The following is a 20,350-nucleotide window of genomic DNA, read 5'->3' as shown; positions in this document are numbered from 1 at the left end:
AAGACACGCTAGTTAGGTGGATTGGCCATGCTAAATTCTCCCTCAGTGCACCCGAACAGGCGCCGGAGTGTGGCGATTTTCACAGTAACTTCATTGCGGTGTTAATGTAAGCCTACTTGTGACATTAATAAATAATCTTAAACTTAGCTGAGAGCTTGGTGTAAAAATATGCAGGACACACAAATGGTTTCACCCGGTTCTCCCACTCTGTCTCCACCCCCTCCCCCTTTGATTAGTGCCTTTTGGCTTCTGTGTTCACGTTGGCTTACTTCCAATTCTACAATATCACTGGCTTACTCTGGTACTTGACTCCGACCAGCCCCAACCCCCTTTATATTCCTCCAATAATTTCTCCACTAATAAACTTTGAACTTCAAGGGATTTCTGACTCAACATTTTGTCCACCCAGTCACTGAATATTGAAGGGGAACAAACAATCATCTTGATGTCCTCGGCAACAGTACTCCTTCAAATGCTCTGCTAAGTAAGTGAAGTAGTCATTCCTCTCTCTTTGTGGGAGAGTGTTGGATACAAAATCGCTGCCTTGTTTTCCCGCACAGCAGTAATAGCTGCAGTTCCGAGACACTCATCACGTGTGAAGCTCAGGTATAATAAAGCATTATATATATACATTCAGGACTTTAATTTTGTACTTGTAGCAGCTGTAGATAATCACTCTATCAGCACAGTGCTGAGGGAGTGCTGCACCGGAGGTGTGGCCAGAATCTTACCACCGTTCACACTGACGGGGTTTTTCCCATCCCGCCACAGTTGAACGGAGGTTTGGCCGGCCGCCAAATTCTCCAGCTTCTCTGCGGCAGCAGCGTGGCGTGAACCGCAGGTAGGATCGCGCCCGTGGTCTTTCAGATGAGATGTCGAACCGAGGTTCGCTCTGCCCTCACTGAAGGCCGTGAAAGACCTCCCAGTTCTTTTGAAGGAGAGCAGGTGAGTTCTCCTATTGTCCCGGCCAATGTTTACCTTTCAAGCAGGGCTTATAAAGAGCGGACCTTCAGGTCATTATCGCATTGCTGCTAGTGGGAGCAATGGCCTCGTGGTATGATCGCTGGACTATTAATTCAGAAACTCAGCTCACATTCTGAGGACCCGGGTTCAAATCCCACCACAGCAGATGGTGGATTTTGAATTCAACAAAAAAAATATCTGGAATTAAGAATCTACTGATGACCATGAAACCATTGCCGATTGTCGTGAAAACCCATCTGGTTCACTAATGTCCTTTAGGGAAGGAAATCTGCCGTCCTTACCTGGCCTGGCCTACATGTGGCTCCAGAGCCACAGCAATGTGGTTGACTCTCAGCTGCCCTCTGAAATGGCCTCGCAAGACACTCAGTTCAAGGGCAAGTAGGGATGGGCAATAAATGCTGACCCAGCCAGCGACGCCCATGTCCCACGAATGAATAAAAGAATAATTTTTTTTAAATTGGCTGCTGTATTTCCTTCATGACAACAGTTGACTAAACTTTAAAAGTTATTAATTGGCCATGAAGCACTTTGTTGTAAAAAGCACATTTATAAATGCCAATCTTTCTTTAACCCTGGGAATGAGTGGCTTTCTGACCATTCTTACGATGATGCACCGACTCTCAGTATCTGCAACAATAGCTGCTATTGCCATGATAATGAAATGACAATTCCTACCTTTAACCGCTAAACAAGTGTTGCAACAATCGTCCTGGCTATGATCAGCTTGCTTACCGGGGCTTGAACCCGGGACCAGCTTGGGTTCTCACTCCTCAGCTCCTCACTGGGTAAGGGCCACTTAGCTAATGCTCCCCCAGAAGAGATAATGTGAGAAGTGGCATTCCACAAGGTTTGTTACTGGGATCACAGCTCTTCTATTGACTATTTACATAAGGGGAGGTGATGGCCTAGTGATATTGTCACTAGACTATTAATCCAGAAACTCAGCTAATGTTCTGGGGACTTAGAAACTTACTTAGAAACCGTACAGCACAGAAAGAGGCCATTCGGCCCATTGAGTCTGCACCGACCACAATCCCATCCTGGCCCTACCCCCATATCCCTACATATTTACCCACTAATCCCTCTAACCTACGCATCCCAGGACACTACGGGCAATTTTAGCATGGCCAATCAACCTAACCCGCACATCTTTGGACCGTGGGAGGAAACCGGAGCACCCGGAGGAAACCCATGCAGATACGAGGAGAATGTGCAAACCCCACACAGACATTGACCCAAGCCGGGAATCGAAGCCAGGTCCCTGAAGCTGTGAAGCAGCAGTGCTAACCACTGTGCTACCGTGCTGCCCGGGGACCCGGGTTCAAATCCCGCCACCGCAGATGATGGAATTTGAATTCAATGAAAAATATCTGGAATTAAGAATCTACTGATGACCATGAAACCATTGTGGGAGGAAACCGGAGCATCCGGAGGAAACCCACACAGACACTGGGAGAACGTGCAGACTCCACACAGACAGTCACCCGAGGCTGGAATCGAACCCGGATCCCTGGTGCTGTGAGGCAGCAGTGCCAACCACTGTGCCATCGTGCTATCCTGTGTTTTGGAGAGGAAGCTATGTGTGCTGCTTAGTCCCTGGAGTGTGCGTGGTCAATTTAGATATAACAGCAGCAAGCTTTCATGAGTTTAAATAAAGAGGCTCATTATTTCCCACATTTGATCCAAAAGTCTACGCCATGTCAATCACTCCCTACCCACACAAGGAAGATACAGATAAAAAAATACTTGTAAACCTAGATAATAGTTCATAGTTCGCATGTGGGGTGTGCAGAAGAAAGATAGTTGCCACGGGCCCATTAAAGAAAGGAGCCTTTTTCAAATAGTTGGAGTCATATCTCTTGGCAGCACGGTAGCACAGTGGTTAGCACTGCTGCTTCACAGCTCCAGGGTCCCGGGTTCGATTTCCGGCTCGGGTCACTGTCTGTGTGGAGTTTGCACGTTCTCCCCGTGTCTGCGTGGGTTTCCTCCGGGTGCTCCGGTTTCCTCCCACAGTCCAAAGATGTGCGGGTTAGGTTGATTGGCCAGGTTAAAAAAATTGCCCCTTAGAGTTCTGGGATGCGTAGGTTATAGGGGTTAGTGGGTAAAATATGTGGGGGTAGGGCCTGGGTGGGATTGTGGTCGGTGCAGACTCGATGGGCCGAATGGCCTCCTTCTGCACTGTAGGGTTTCTATGATTCTATGATTCTCTGAATTGATTCCCTCAAAGAGATGAGCGGTTCACCAAGCTGGGCACTTGTGGTTTTTGTACCAGGAGTTCAAGTGTCTTTACAGGTGGGCTTGGAGTTTTGGAATCAGGCTGGGCGGCTCTTGTAAAGATGTGTGGCCTCCGGGTCCTTAAAGGCAACGTTGACACGGCCTTTTTGCTGCAGCTGCTGTTTCTTTTGGTGTTCCGTTTGCAGACTGTCCAGGTCTTTCTGCGTCTTCCAATGAAAATGTGTTATCTGCAGGCCAGTTTCAGTCTGGATATTGTCCCCCCAGAATAGCTAAGCTGAAAGCTGTTGCTGTACAATGGAGATACAGGAGAAGTTCTTCACACTCGCTAGGGATGATTTAGGTTCTGCCCATTCAGCCCCATTGTTAGATTTCCAACTTGGAGTCATGGGCCAAGATTTTACGACCTCTCTCGAGCAAGGCTCATTAAATCCCACCCGAGGCCAGTGGAGAATTCTGTTCTGCAGCCTCACCCGCCCCATGCCAATAAAATTCCAGCCATGGAGCCTGGACTTGTGTTCTGGAGTAAATCCTCAAACGATAGCCAATGTGAATTCCACAGATAGTACTTGTCTTAATATGTCCATTCCGGGGGAGCCCCCATCTCCAGAGTGACGCATTTAGGAAATGCCTGAAAGGACGATACAGTGGCACAGTGGTTAGCTCAGCGCCAGGGACCGGGTTCGATTCCAGCCTCGGGTCACTGTCTGTGTGGAGTTGGCACGTTCTCCCTATGTCTGCGTGGGTTTCCTCCGGATGCTCCGGTTTCCTCCCACAGTCCAAAGATGTGCGGGTTAGGTAGATTGGCCATGCTAAATTGACCCTAATGTCAGGGGGATTAGCAGGGTAAATATGTGGGATTACGGGGATAGGGCCTGGGTGGGATTGTTGCTGGTGCAGGCTCAGTGGGCCGAATGGCCTCCTTCTGCACTGTCGGGATTCTGTGATTCTATGCAAGCTTCAGCTAGTCTGTATTAAGTTGCAAATGTCACCCGACCTTTGGTGGCCAGCATAACAATTCACCAGTGGTCCATTTTAAATAAAAGACAGCTCCAGAAACTTCTGTACACTCCATACTTGAAGCTATGAATATGACAGGCCTTTACTGGGCAAAACAAAGGGAATATGCAGGTGTGTTATGAGTCATGTGGGTGAGGTCCCAGCTGTGCATACAGTGAGAACCACTCCACGCTGGACCGCAAACCAAACAGCGTTGATTGGGAGAGCGGGAAAAGTTCGGCACCCCTCTGAAGAGAGGGACCTTCAGCAAAAAATGTAATCATATACTTGAAATGCTGGATGTTGGAAGTAAAAAAGCAGAGGACCCAAGGCAAAATGACAGATCAGTGGCTGGACTTACCCTGCAAAGGGTCACATCTGCTCCAGAAATTGTAACTGAAGGAACTGAGAAAACAAGATCCTTCAGAGACATTATAATAATAGATTATCATGCAGGAGCATGAAGCTGAGAGAGGAAAAGTGAGCCAGTGATTGCTACAGTCACAGAAACCTTCAATTTTATCAACTATCTTTGTATCTGTCCATATCTTTATATCATCGCTGTCTGTATAGTTTCATGTATATATTATTATATATATATATAACTATATTTCTATCTGAATTTGATGACTTCTTTTATAAATTGCTGCAATCAGTGCCTCACTTTTTCTTTTTGCCGTACTATCGTCCTGTCATTATATTTTGAGATTTGTGTGTGTGAGTATCTATCTATGTGTGTCTTGTGTAGCATGCACTTCCTATGAGTGTCACACTTGCCCCCTGTAGCACTTTCCCTGTTGCACACACTGTTGTAAAATATAGTGTATCCTCAACTCACTACGGGCAACACAAGGGGCACCTGCCATCACTAAAGTTAACCAAACTTTAATCTCATAGCACTCAAGACACATATTAGTCATTCTTTCTTTGACTTTGATTTGATTTATTATTGTCACATGTATTGGGATACAGTGATAAGTATTGTTCCTTGCGCACTATACAGACAAAACATACCGTTCATAGAGTACATAGGGGGGAAGGAAAGGGAAGGGTACAGAATGTAGTGTTTCAGTTATAGCTAGGGTGTAGAGAAAGATCAGCTTAATATAAGGTAGGTTCATTCAAAAGTCTGATGGCAGCAAGGAAGAAGTTGCTCTTGAGTCGGTTCGTACGTTTTCTCAGACTTTTGTATCTTTTTCCCGACGGAAGAAGGTGGAAGAGAGAATGTCCAGGGTGCGTGGGGTCCTTGATTATGCTGGCTGCTTTCCCGAGGCAGCGAGAAGTGTAGACGGAGTCAATGGATGGGAGGATGGTTTGCGTAATGGACTGGGCTACATTTACAACCCTTTGTAATTTCTTGCGGTCTTGGGCAGAGCAGGAGCCATAGCAAGTTGTGATACATCCGGAAAGAATGCTTTCTCTGCTCCATCTGTAAAAGTTGATGAGAATTGTAGCGGACATGCAGAATTTCCTCAGCCCTCTGAGTCAGTGGGCTTTCTTAACTATAGCGTCGGCATGGAGGGACCAGGACAGGTTGTTGGTGATCTGGACACCTAGAAACTTAAAGCTTTCAATTGTGTTATTTCAGTGATAAATTAATCGAGCACTTAAAAGTAGCTCAGGAAACCGGGTGCGGGTAGGGTTGGGGTTGGTGTGGTGAGAGAGGAGTCCCAAATTGGCCTTGTACTTGCGGTAAGAGTCTTATAGTTTGTTAACAACACTTTTTCCACCATTTAACAACTGAAAGAGTGGATAAGAGAAATGCGCAGAACATTGTGACATTTCTGCAACTTTCAGTGTTTTTGTCCAGAATAATCCCATGTTTTTTTTGTTTCATTTAATAATTGTGACACTCCCTGTGTGAAAGTGTGGTCTAGCTGTAGCAAGGCCTTGCCAGAAGAAACCCTCAGGGTTTTCTCGGAAATTAAAATGCCAGCAACTGAGTCAGCGGCACAACATACTTTATTTTTGAAAAGAAAAGTTCCTTTCTTGACTATTTTCAGATCAACAGAGAGGAATGTAAAGCATTTGTCGAAATACCAACCTGGGTCACTTGCCTGATAGTGTGATTCCAGCTGGAAATGGAAAATTACATGTGTGCAGGGAGCGAGGAGGAGGCGGGAGGGTCATACAAAGGTGCAGGGCTGGGCAGGCAGGAAAAGACCAGCATCTGTGGAGGGGAAGAAACCGGGTTAGTGTTTCAGGCCAGTGACTTCCGCAACAAATGGAAAAAAATCGGAAATGTAAAAGCTATGTTTATTCATTCATGGGATGCGGATGTCGCTGGCTAGGCCAGCATTCATTGCCGATCCCTGATCACCCTTGAGAAGGTGGTCATGGGCCACCTTCTTGAACCGCTGCAGTCCCTTAAGGGCTAGATATGCCCACAGTGCTGTTAGAGAGGGAGTTCCAGGATTTTGACCCAATGACAGTGAAGGAATTTTCAAGTCAGGATGGTGAGTGGCTTGGAGGGGACCTTCCAGATTGTAGTGCTTCCATGTAACTGCTGCCCTGGTCCTTCTAGAACATGTTATTTGTTACTGCGATGCTAGCATTGCTGGCTTTTTAACTTTATTTGTTGCCCATTCCTTGGGAACAATTAAGAGTCAACCACATTGCTGTGGCCCTGGAGTCACATGTAGGCCAGACTCAGTAAGGATGGCCCATTTCCTTCCCTAAAAGACATTAGTAAAACAGATGGGTTTTTAATGACGTTCAACAATAGCTCCATGGTCACTGCTACCAGACGTGTTTTTAATTAATTGAATTTAAATTCCACCAACTGCCTTGGCAGGATTTGAACCCATGCCCCCAGAACGTGAATCTGCTCCTCTAGGTTATGAGTCCAGTGACATTGCCATTACATCACTTTCTCCCCATAGATAACAGCTACATCAGAATCTTTACCATTAAGTGCTGTCTGAAAAAAACGGGAGCTGTGGTTCTGATCTGAAATTGTTGAACTCAGTGTTTTGTCCTGAATGTTGGGAGATGTCTGTCTGAAAGGTGAGGTAAGGTTCCACAATCTCCCTTTGAGCTTCATTGGAATGATGTAGAGGTTAAGGACAGACAGATCGGAAGGGGAGAAGGGAGGTGATATTATGATAGGTGACCAAGTACGTAATTAAAATGGTTGCTTTTAAGGAGGGGAGTGAGACGGGGAGATTTGGGGTGGGGGGGACAGTTCAAGGGACAGCCACCAATGAAGGAGCAAAGCAAATTGGAGACGTGCAAAAGGCCAGAATTGGAGGGCTGTAGGGCTGGAGGAGGTTGCAGCGATAAAGGGGGACGAGGCCTCGGAGGGATTTGCAAATGAGGGTGAGAATTTTAAAATCAGGATGTTACCAGACCAGGAGCAAATGCAGGCTAGGGATACTGTGGTGAGTAACTCCCTCCTGACTCTCCAAAGCCTGTCCACCATCTACAAGGCACAAGTCAGGAGTGTGATGGAATACTCTCCACTTGCCAGGATGGGTGCAGCTCCAACAACACTCAAGAAGCTTGACGCCATCCAGGACAAAGAAGCCCACTTGATTAGCACCACATCTACAAACATCCACTCTCTCCACCATCGACATTCAGTAGCAGCCATGTGCACCATCTGCAAGATACACTGCAGCAATTCACCAAAGATCCTTAGACAGCACCTTCCAAACCTACGGCCACTTCCATCTACAAGGACAAGGGCAGCAGATACATGGAAACACCACCACCTGCAAGTTCCCTTCCAAGCCACCCACTGTCCTGACTTGGGAATACGTCGCCCATTCCTCCGCAGTCACTGGGTCAAAATCCTGGAATTCCCACCCTAACGGCATTGTGGGACAAACCACAGCGCATGGACTGCAGTGTTTCGAGCAGGCAGCTCACCACCATCACCTCAAAGGCAACTAGGTTTGGGCAATAAATGCTGGCCTAGCCAGCGATGCCCATGTCCCAAGGATGAATTTTAAAAATCATGAGTGAGAGATGGAACGGGATGTGGTGCAAGTTGAGATATGAGGCAGCAGAGTTTTGGATGAGTAGATATTTAGCATCTGCAAGGTGGAAGGCTAGCAAGGAGCATGCTGTAGAACTCTATGACCCCAGGCTTAAAGGTACAAAGATTTGGATGAGAAAATGGAAATTAAAACGGGCATTTGTGATCTGCAGAAATCGCCAGTGAATGTAATGTGTACGAAGTTCATCCTCTCTTCTTTATTCTGCAAAAAATTTTGCATTAGTTGTTTTGGCAAATGCAGTCCTATTTGAGTAGGATAACCTGAGGGGAAAACAGACACATGAATTATAAAATGCGTGTTTAAAGTGAATCCCAGTCACTCACAGCAATGCAATCTCCAGGCATAATAGACAGGGGTACGACCCAATCATCTCCATAATAGCAGGATGTGGGCTGTCACCATATGCAGCCATGAGTAGATGAGGGGAGACGATGGCCTAGTGGTATTATCGCGAGACAATTAAACTCAACGAATGTTCTGGGGACCCAGGTTCGAATCCCTCCACAGCAGATGGTGGAATTCGAATTCAATTAAAAATAAAATCCGGAATTAAGAATCTACTGATGAAACCATTGTCAGAAAAAACCATCTGGTTGACTAATGTCCTTTCGGGAAGGAAATCTGCCGTCCTTACCTGGTCTGGGCTACATGTGACTCCAGAGCCACAGCAATGACTCTCAACTGCCCTCGGGCAACTAGGGATGGGCAATAAATCCTTGCCAGCCAGCGACGCTCATGTGTCATGAATGAATAAAAAAAATTGACAGGGGCACTACCCAATTATCTTATAATTTGTGTTGTCACCATGTGCAGTCATGAGTAAAGCCAATGTTTTTTTTTGTTTTGTTCTAGGCATCCTCCCCGAGAGCCGGACGAATATCAACTTCGGAGCCCCTATGGTGACCGGGACCTACCCCAGTACCTGGGAGCCCAGCATCACGCGGGGGGATACTCGCATCGAGGGAACTACCCCCGAACCGCTGCAGATAGCCACCCAGACCCGAGGGTGCCCGACTACCTGAGCAGTGCCAGGCTGCGGGAAGCCGCCTACAACCTTCCGAGCCAGTACAAGGGGCCTCACAGGCATGACGTGCCCCCGTCCCCGACTCAGACTTTCAAAACGCCTCGCCACCATGGCAACGGCAAGATGGTGCACAGGGAGGGCAGCCCCGACCGATACAGGTACCCCTACCAGGATGGCCGGCACCAAGACCCCAGGCAAAAGAATGGCATGACGGCAGCTGTCTAGCCAGAGGCCAGCACAAAGACACTGTGTAACAGCACAAAGGGAATACGTCAACAGACCTGGTCTTTCCACTGCTGCTCTCTGTCTCCAACTGCTCTGTCCTGAATCTGAATTCCACTCAATGTTATTGTATTATGTTTCATGAAAGAAAGATCTCTTTCCCCCCGCTCCCCCCCCCCCCGCCCATCAGATAAGAATGGCCATTTTGCCTCCCTTGGTGAACAGTTATGTGTTGCTAATCAAGTTTGCAGATAAATCATTGAACTGCCTTTGACCCTGATCAGGTTTTTGAATAACGCTCAAGAGGGACACTGACTGGCATCGACCCTACTCTGAGGGAACACTTTTCCCCAACAAGGTCCTTTCCTGATAAGCCTGCAGTACAGATAACACGATTGCTAATGCTTGTTGCGAATTGCATCAGGTAGTCAGAATGGGCAGGTTGCGAGGAATCTGGTCCGTGTATAAAATTGATTCCAACGCATCTTGTGAGTCAGGAAATATTCTGGGCCGGGAATTTACCTGCAAGCTTCCAATGGGTTTATAAACCAGACAAGAGGGACGTTATCTGAATCCTTGATTCGGTTGTCGCCAACACATCAATTCCTAGATGTTGCCCATGTGACCACTTGCTCACTCCACGTGTGATGGCCCACCATTTTGTACATGGGCTAGCCTTCAACTGTGCTGTGGATGGACCTACAAGGCAGTGAAGTTCCCAGTGCCAAATTTCGGCTGAAATGACCGACAAGAGTTTAAGAGCCAAGGAGAACTTTCCAGAACCAGCATGGTACGGACTCTCGACCTGTGACGCTTATTCTACCTGTTAAATGATGCTTCCTAAGGTATTAACCAGCACAAGCCATGACCAATGTACAGCTTATGCAATGCAACGATTGGGAAATGCTTACTGTCAATCCGCCCATGTTATAGCACACTATTATATTGTAATCTCATGAGAAAGCAGTTTCCATTAGAGGCAACACCATCTGAGTTGAAAAGTCCTTCTTGTACCTCTTCCATATGACATCATTCCCTGTTCTATTCAGCCCCAGCTGCTCAATTATCTCTCCACAGACTGGCAATAATTTTCCTTTTAATATGTCAAATACTCTTCCAATATCTGGTTATTAGCAAGGTATAATTTGTGATTCCAGATCAAAAATTAGCCTCAAAGCCTGCTCTCCATTCACTAAGACATGCCATTTAGTGTGTTTCAGGGACTTATCAGTCCCTATCACTGTCTAATGATGTCATACAGCCCAGCTTAAAATATATAGGAAGACTATAAATGTCAGTTTAAGAAGGCTTTTATAATTAAATTTAATTAAAAATGGGTTTTCATCAGTAATCAAATAGAAAATATGTTTCCCCGTCTTAATAAGTGTTACGCACTTGTGAGAGAGAGAAAATGATCTCCATATAATTTCAGTTAGTATCACATAGGGTAACGCTAAGGTATGGTGGCAAAAGCCTTTAACCGCACTCTTCCATCAATGTCTAATGGCCCATACATACAAACTCGGAAGGTCCCACACCCGCCAGTGTGTGCTGTTAGCTGATCTCAGCCAATATGATTGTTGGATATGAGGAGGGAGGTGTTGTGGGAAGTGGGGATTGGCAGCTTCCCTGCACTTGGTGAGGCACCTAACCACCCTCACGACCCTCTCACCTTCTCCTCCTGGGGCCATGTTTGACGTAGGTGGAACAGGCTTTGACCAAGGTTCACAGCCCCGCCCACGCCAACCTCTCCGGGTCCTCGTGGCCCTTGTTGTCTCTTGTCACTCACCATTTGACCGCTGAGGCAAGCTGACGATGGGCCTTTGTGGACTTTCATCAGGAGGAGGGGGAGGCAGCAGCAAGAACATTGGCAGAACAGGGGTGGGTGGAGGGGAGAATGTCTCAATCATTCCGCTCCCCACCCCTGCAGTTGCTGATTGCTGTTAATAAACGACAAAAAATCCACTTGAGAATCTATTCCCACTGGCACGATGTCCTGACAATTTGATAGGCCTTTGAATGGTGCACCGATGGAACAATTTACACTCGTGTGTGTGTGATTGGATATCTTTGTATGATGAATCAGGCAGCCCTGATTAACTAGGAATCCATTCCTTGTGGTTACACAACTCCAGAATCTCAATGAGGTGATTTTCCACAGTGAGTTATACTGCAGCAGGACAGAGCCACAGCCAGAGATAAAAGGCTATAATCCGGCTGTGGCTGCTTAGAATGGGTTTTCCTTGCGTACAAAAGCTGGTGCCAGCGTTATGTCAAGAGTAGGCCATTCAACCCCTCAAGCCTTCTTCACCAACATTGATGGCCATGAACTTCATCCAGTCTATGGTCAGAATAGAGGAGAATCTCCTCTTACACGGGAGCTGCTTATCCAGAAGACATCTCCTAGCAACTGGAGGCCATTTGGAATCCCAAGCCGTTTCTGCTGTTCAGTTATATCATCCGTAAACCTCAACTCCATTCACCTGCCTTAGTTCCATGCCCCTTAATACCCTTTACTGATAAAATATCTATCATCACTGTCTTGAAGTCTTCAATATCCACCCACTCCACCCGACCCCCCACCTCCCTCATAAGCCTCAATAGCGTTTTGGATGGAGAGAATTCCACCACCCTTTGTAAGGAGAGGTCCTTCCTAGCCTCACTGCTGAACAGTCTAGAGCTAACCTCCAGGTGATCCCGACCCGAGGAAATAATTTCTCTCCATCTACCCTACCAAATCTATTAATCATCATAAACACTTCTGTCGGATTACCCCTTCGATATTGAAGGGAATGCTAACCTAGTCCAGCCAACCCTATACTCTATTTGAACAGGATTATAACATGGAAATTGATCTTTCAGCCTATTTTGCCTACTACATTAACAGTAGTGGTGGTGGCACAGTGGTTAGCACTGCTGCCTCACAGCACCAGGAACCCGGTTCAATTCCCAGCTTGGATCACTCTCTGTGCGGAATCTGCATGTTCTCCCCGTGTCTGCGTGGGTTTCCTCTGGGTGCTCCGGTTTCCTTCCATAGTCCGAAAGATGTGCTGGTTAGGTGCATTGGCCGTGCTAAATTCTCCCTCAGTGTACCCGAACAGGCGCTGAAGTGTGGCGACTGAGGGATTTTCACAGTAACTTCATTGCAGTGTTAATGTAAGCCTACTTGTGACTAATAAATTAATTTTAAACTTTAGTCTTAATCCTATTTGCCCACCCTGTTCCCATATCCTTGTACCCACTGTTTCCTACAGCTGTCTTACCTTAATCTTAAATGTCGACATGGGTCTCCACTTCAGTTACCAAACGCAGTGAAATTTCATGTGGAGATGCCAGTGATTGAACCCCAGTGCCTCACATACGTGAAGCACATGCTCTGCCATTGATCTACTTGGTGAGCTGAGGCTGAGGGAGGGGGGGGGGAGGGAGGTGATCTAATAGATGAGATCCCAGGTAGAGAGAGTCCTGACTTTGAGGTGAGGTTCCCAGATACAAAGCGGAGCCCGGCACGGCTATTTGTGGTCCTTTTCCTGAGTCACTCTGACTGGTCTTTCCGAGGCTCTGCAGTCTTTCAAAGCCAGGCCCAGCTGGGCCTCGAGTTGGCGCTCTGTCCCTTTGATAAATTGGTGCTGGATGCCCAGTTGGACATCTCAGGTGGAGAACTGCCCTGAGCTGGACGTTCAAGATTGCAGCACTCGAGAGAATCGAACGACTGCGGCTGAAGTAGACAATAATGGATGTTCAGGAGCAAATAACAGGCTGATCCAGGGGTTAGAATATCTTCTGCCTCAAAGGATTGACTATTTTTTGGATGATTACCGGTGTAGTAATTTCTAATCTAGCATTCAGAAGTTTCTGACAAAGGGTTGTGCCCAGAATGTCAACCTAACTTTCTCTTCCTACAGGTGTTGAGTGACTTTGGTTCCATTTATATTATATGTATATAGAGAGGGAGGGAGTTCATGCCTGGAATTTAACTGAGTTTGTCAATTTTACAGTAAGGAATGATGGATAATCTAGAGTGATGATGAATCTAATGGTTTCATTTGATGGTTAAATCATTGTACGTCTATTATCTGAGCTCCCTCTCAGTTCAACTGTTGCGAATCACTTGTATATGACTTTGGGATATCTATCCATTATTTGTGGCCATTGTATCAAGGGGGTTGATAGTAATACTGCCCCATGATAATGATGCCAGAGCACCTACTAAGCTATCTGGACACTGAAATTCTATCCTAGATCTTGCAGGTAACAATTGAAATGTTAGCAACAACTTTGAGAGCCACTGGAGTGTTTCAACAACAGAACCAAAAATCTAATGGGATTACAAATTATTTTTCTTTGGCTTGAATTGATTTTGAGAATCCTTCTCCTGGCTCTAGTGTGCTACTGTTTTCCCTTTTATAGACATTTATTATCAATTAACAGACTGCGGGTTTTTATATTCCACTCACACGCCTACCGATTCAATAAAAGCAATTATTTTCACATGGATCGTGTGTTGGGTTCGTTCTATTTTTGGCTACTATGTGGTTAATCTCTCTCGGCGTCTGCGGGCATATCAGGAAGCGGCGTCTTTAAGGAGCAGTGATCCTCGGCCGACCTCGCACGGAGGTAGGTTCACCAACGTTTCGTGTCTACCGCCAACAGTCTGCCAATTAAGAGCGTAATTTCTTTCTAAGAGTTTTCTTTTATTAGTGTCACACAGAGTCGCATCCCCGCTAGCCCAGCAGGGCTGCCATTTAACTGCAGACAGTCGAGCAGACTGTAAGTAATGCATTTCCTCCAATCGCACCTCTGCAGCCTTGACCCTGAGTACTGGGAGGTGTTGAAGATGGTGCCACACGTGATTGGCGCCCTATCGAGCCTGTCAGTCCAGTTGAAAGGGAAGAAGACAAGTCAGAAGTTTTGTGGAACAACTTCATATTTGAAAAGAATAAAGAGAGGTGGCGTAGGATGGGGAAGGGGGTGGGGGAGTGGCGGGGAACAGAGTAATATTCTTCATTAAATTTGCATTTACTACCTGAGGCTATTTTTGTTTTCAGCCTCAACAGAGATTTAAAATGTATCCCTCGCGCTTACCACCCGAGGGAGAGCATACAGAGTGTCTGATAATGTGAGGGAAGGCACCGTGGTTGGCACTGCTGCCTCACAGCACCAGGGACCCGGGTTCGATCGCCGGCCTCGGGTCAGTGTGTGGAGTCTGCACGTCCTCCCCGCGTCTGCGTGGGTTTCCTCCGCGTGCTCCGGTTTCCTCCCACAGTCCGAAGATGTGCGTGTTAGGTGGATTGGCCATGCTAAATTGACCTTTAGTATCTCAAGATATATGGCTAATGGGATTAATGGGGTAAATACGTGGGTTTACAGGGTAAGCCCGGGTAAGTGTCGGTGCAGACTCCATGGGCCGAATGGCCTCCTTCTGCACTGTCAGAATTCTATGAGATGATTCCCCCAATGGGGCATTAAATCGAGGCCCTGTCAGATTTCTCAGGTGCATATAAAAGATCTCATGGTACTATTTGGTACAGGAAAAACATACCGTTCATAGAGTACATAGGGGAGAAGGAAAGGAGACGGTACAGAATACAGTGTTACAGTTACAGATAAGATGAAGAAAAAAATCAGCTTAATATGTGGTAGGTCCATTCAAAGGTCTGATGGCAGTAGGGAAGAAGCTGTCCTTGAGTCAGTCGGTTGGCACATGTTTTCAGACTTCTGTACCTTTTTCCCAATGGAAGAAGGTGGAAGAGAGTATGTCCGGATGCATGCAGTCCTTACTTATGCTGGCTGCTTTTCCCAAGGCAGTGGGAAGTGTAGACGGAGTCAATGGATGGAAGGCTGGTTTGTGTGATGGACTGGGCTACGTTCACGACCCTTTGTAGTTTCTTGCGGTCTTGGTCAAAGCAAGAGCCACACTGAGCTGTGATACATTTGGAAAGGATAAAGTTTTTAAAGTTTATTTATTAGTCACATAAGCTTACATTAACACTGCAATGAAGTTACTGTGAAAATCCCCAAGTCGCCACACTCTGGCGCCTGTTCGGGTACACTGAGGGAGAATTTCGCATGGCCAATGCACCTAACCAGCATGCCTTTTGGAGTGTGGAAGGAAACCCGGAGGAAACCCATGCAGACACGGGGAGAACGTGCAGACTCCACACAGACAGTGACCCAAGCCGGGAATCGAACCTGGGTCCCTGGGTCCCTGGAGCTGTGAGGCAGCAGTGCTAACCACTGAGGTGATTTAATGTGATCTCACTTTACTAAAGGCCAAAGCTGATTTGAGCTCAGAAGAAGATGGAGTGTGTGGGGGGGACACTGTAAGGCTTTTGTTATTGCGACTAAAAGTCTGTTGATATTAAAAGTTAACATTCCCAGACTGCTGAGAAACAAGTGTAAAAATGACTTTGTGGATCGATTCACATTGAGAACGTTTCTGGGCACTTTATTCGGAAAAGCGGACCTGCCCAGATGGTAAGACAGGCATGCAATAAACTGGCGCCCGGGAAGTTATTTTTCTAGTGACTTGTGAAGCGAGAGAGAGAGAGAGAGAGAAAGAGCAAAGCTGCCTCTTAGTTAACAGCTCGGAGCAGCTCTTCTCTGAAGTGCCTTAAACAAGGATACAGACCCTCCTGTGACACTGTGATATTTTACACTTCAAATGATCCAGGTTAATGAGGCTGTCTCTTCAAATGAAGAACGTCATCGCGCAGCTTGACATGAAAACAAAGGGGGGTCCTGGAGGTGGAGGGAGGGGGGGGGGGGAAGAGGACCAAAAAAAAATCAACTTTCCAGTAAATGGCTTGTGTCAGAAATGCACAGCATCCTCTAGTGGCCCGGCTCGATTTAACACAATCCTTACAAGAAAAGCCTCCACCGCTGTCCACCTCTCCCTGAGCTGTTTCCTTGGTGCAGTGTGAGGAGGACAGTAATTGGCTTTGACAGTTTAGTCCACTGGGTACTCCTCCAGTTACTCTTTTATCTCCCCCCCCCCCCCCCCCCTGCCCTCCCCCAACAACGACCTCTCCCAGCCAAGGGAGCATCGCACATCGCACGCCTTAATGAAACTCAGTGATGGAAGGAAACCATCTCCCAGCACATGTTAAGGCAGAACCATCATCGATTCATTCTACAGTACACTCCTTCAAACGGCCCGGCATTGATTTCCTGCTTAGAGGGAGATTGGGAAGTGTGGGGAGTTGGGAAGAGCAAACTGCCTGTTGATAGTAAATGCTGAATCTCAAGTGCTCATCGTCCGCCTTCTCAGTTCTTTGTAACCAGAGCTCTACCTCATCACAGAACTGAAATACGCAGAAGCTAATTAGTTCATTGTGTCGTCCCTTGAGCAGCAATCTCTCTCTTGTTGTCGGGAGAAAAAGACAGAGAGAAGAAAAGAGATTGAATCAATTATATATTATTAAGCATTCAGTCTTTTTGTGGCTATTCTCAGTGGTTTTAGACAGCACTCCACCCACACTTCAGAATGCGGAGTTCAGACTTCCTCTGTGTTTGCCTGTACACCAGAACAGTAACAACAGTTCCAAGTAATCCATCCCACTCCCTGGCAACTGAGGCTGATGTGGAGATGCCGGCGTTGGACTGGGGTAAACACAGTAAGAAGTCTTACAACACCAGGTTAAAGTCCAACAGGTTTATTTGGTAGCAAATGCCACTAGCTAGCTGCCCCTTCGTCAGGTGGAGTGGGAGATGTGCTCACAAACAGGGCATACAGAGACACAAACTCAATTTACAGAATAATGATTGGAATGCTAATCAAGCTAATCAATGCTAACATCCAGACCATTCACAATCCCGGTGTTGTATTTGACACCAAGCTGAGATTCTGGTACCATTTCCAATCCTTTATCTCTCGCTCTCTCTCTCCTGCATGGCACGGTGGCACAGTGGTTAGCACTGCTGCCTCACAGTGCCAGGGACCTGGGTTCGATTCCTGGCTTGGGGTCACTGTCTGTACAGAGTCTGCACGCCCTCCCCGCGTCTGCGTGGGTTTCCTCCGGGTGCTGCGGTTTCCTCCCACAGTCCGAAAGATGTGCGGGTTAGGTGCGGCACGGTAGCACAGTGGTTAGCACTGCTGCTTCACAGCTCCAGGGACCTGGGTTCGAATCCCGGCTCGGGTCGCTGTCTGTGTGGAGTTTGCACATTCTCCTCGTGTCTGTGTGGGTTTCCTCCGGGTGCTCCGGTTTCCTCCCACAGTCCAAAGATGTGTGGGCTAGGTTGATTGGCCATGCTAAATTGCCCCTTAGTGTCCTGGGATGCATAGGTTAGAGGGATTAGTGGGTAAATATGTAGGGATATGTGGATAGGGCCTGGGTGGGATTGTGGTTGGTGCAGACTCGATGGGCCGAATGGCCTCTTTCTGCACTGTAGGATTCTATTCTATTCTATGGCCGTGCTAAATTCTCCCTCAGTGTACCCAAACAGGCGCTGGAATGTGGCGACTAGGGGATTTTCATAGCAAGTTTGTTGCAGTGTTAATGTAAGCCTACTTGTGACACTGACAAATAAACTTAAACATAAATCTTAAACTTTTTTAAGAGGCTCGGGAAGTCTACCTCTTTGGCCAAGCATTAAGCCTAATCTCTCCTTATTTCTGTGAAGTACCTTGGGCCATCTTCCTCAAGTTAAATGTACGATGCAAACAAAAGAATTTGTTGCACAGTGCACTCCACAGCCATAGAGCTCAAGGACAGCATAGAATTATGTTGCACCATTAACGTATGGAAAGATGTGTTGAGGATGTTCCCATAGGGAAAAACTTTTTTAAAACTGATCCCAATGCCCCTCTGGGAGAGTTCATTAAAAGCTTGATTGAAAGAATGGCTTTAAATGTGGAGGAAGGTGTGCAAGTTTAAGAACGGAGTTTCTCAACTTGTGTGTCAGCTGTGGCTCAGTTGGCAGCACTCACCTCCAGATTCAGAAGGTTGTAGATTCACGCCCAACCCCAGAGACTTAAGCAAGATATCCGAGGTTGGCACTTCAGTGCAGTGCTTAAGGGAATTGGGCACCCAGTGGCATTTTTTATGGGGAAGATATTGGACAAGAGTTGTCCACCCTCTCAGGATGATTGTAAAAAGGTCTCCCTTGGGACCTTTGTGGGAGGGGGGGACACGGTGGTACAGTGGTTAGCACGGGGAGAATGTACAGACTCCACACAGACAGTGACCCAAGCCAGGAATCGAACCCAAGTCCCTGGCGCTGTGAGGGGCAGTGCTAACCACTGTGCCACCCAAAAAAGACAAAACAGTTATTCATTAAGTTCCCTTAATTTTTTTTTAACTTTAAAAAGGTACAATTGTGAAACTATCTGAATGGTGTGAAGTGACCCACGGTTGAAGTGCTAGTGCTTGAAAGGCAGCTGAAAATGCAATGGAGCTGGGTGGCAATGACAGAAAGCAGCTGCCGTCACCGCATGCACATTAAGAACGACCACACGAGTGAGCTACCAGTGCCCCCCGCCTTGCTAAATTGTCCCTTAGTGTCCTAAGATGCGTGGGTTAGGTGGATTAGCCATGATAATTGCATGGGGTTGCAGGGATAGGGCAAGGGGGGGTGGGGTGGATTGAGCCTGGGTAAGATGCTCTTTCAGGGAGTCAGTGCAGACTCGATGGGCTGACTGGCCTTCTTTTGGAGGGATTCTATCCTTCCTCTCTCCTCATATAATTATGCAGCTTCCTCATAAAGGCATCCATGCTATTTGAACATGTGGCAGCGGGTTTCACATTCTTTAGCAGACTCTAGGGAAAGAAGTTGCTATTGAATACCTTTTGGGCTTTTATGTGTGACTATCTTATATTCATGTGTCCCAGTTTTGGTGTCTCCCACAGGCAGATACATTTTTTTTAATGTCTACCATATCAAACCGCTTCACGGTATTAAAGTCCACCATTTTGATCTGATTTGATTTGATTTATTATTGTCACATATATTAGTATACAGTGAAAAGTATTGTTTCTTGCGCGCTATACAGACAAAGCATACTGTTCATAGAGAAGGAAAGGAGAGGGTGCAGAATGTAGTGTTACAGTCATAGCTAGGGTGTAGAGAAAGATCAACTTAATATCAGGTAGGTCCATTCAAAAGTCTGATGGCAGCAGGGAAGAAGCTGTTCTTCAGTCAGTTGGCACGTGACCTCAGACTTTTGCATCTTTTTCCCAATGGAAGAGAACATGTCCAGGGTGCACAGGGTCCTTGATTACGCTGGCTGCTTTTCTGAGGCAGCGGGAAGTGTCGACAGAGTCAATGGATGGGAGGCTGGTTTTGCGTGATGGACTGGGCTTTGTTTACAACCCTTTATAATTTCTTGCGGTCTTGGTCAGAGCAGGAGCCCATACCAAGCTGTGATACATCCGGAAAGAATGCTTTCTATGGTCCATCTATAAAAGTTGCTAAGAGTCATAGCAGACATGCCAAATTTCCTCAGCCTCATGAGAAAGTAGAGGCATCAGTTGGTTGGTACGTGTTTTCAGACTTGTGTTGGATCAACCCTCGGTTTTCTCTTTTCTAGAGAAAAGAGCCCCAACCTGTTCAACCTTTTCTGATCACTATATTCCGCAGTGGGCGCATTTTATAAAGGTGATTATCATTTGAAGTCTGCAAATTGGGGATTGGATATCCCTGTAGGTGATCACCCTCTGCTACCATGTCGTGAATCTACAACTGAGCTGGCGGGATATGGTTATCAATCCCTCCAGGATTGGCCTGATGTTCCCAGGAATGGAAGATCAACCTCCAAGTCCAACTCTGGAGAAAAATCTCCGGGACATGAAAAAAGATTTTTTTTTGTCATTTTCCTTGAACCCAATTGGATGATGCTTGACTGTCAGACAAACAGGTTTCTTTCCCCCTCCATTTTCAATATCATTAA

At 46.7% G+C, this 20,350-nt stretch overlaps 1 protein-coding gene across 4 annotated transcripts in view; it reads left to right on the top strand.

Moving 5' to 3' along the window:
* Positions 1-13,952, top strand: part of LOC144503886 (partitioning defective 3 homolog B-like) — a 1,029,287-nt gene extending 1,015,335 nt beyond the window's left edge. For 3 of the 4 annotated variants that reach the window (XM_078228918.1, XM_078228917.1, XM_078228921.1), the window contains one exon: positions 9,069-13,952. In XM_078228918.1, coding sequence (XP_078085044.1) covers positions 9,069-9,465 — 397 coding nt within the window. In that variant the 3' untranslated portion in view covers positions 9,466-13,952. The remainder of the gene's footprint in view (positions 1-9,068) is intronic. The other variant, XM_078228919.1, reaches the window with a different exon arrangement.
* The last annotated feature ends 6,398 nt before the right edge of the window (positions 13,953-20,350 follow it).

Source organism: Mustelus asterias, chromosome 14 (assembly GCF_964213995.1).
Source record: "Mustelus asterias chromosome 14, sMusAst1.hap1.1, whole genome shotgun sequence".
Classification (NCBI taxonomy): domain Eukaryota; kingdom Metazoa; phylum Chordata; class Chondrichthyes; order Carcharhiniformes; family Triakidae; genus Mustelus; species Mustelus asterias.
Note: the sequence above shows the minus strand (reverse complement) of the source record. Positions and strands in the feature narration are given on the sequence as shown.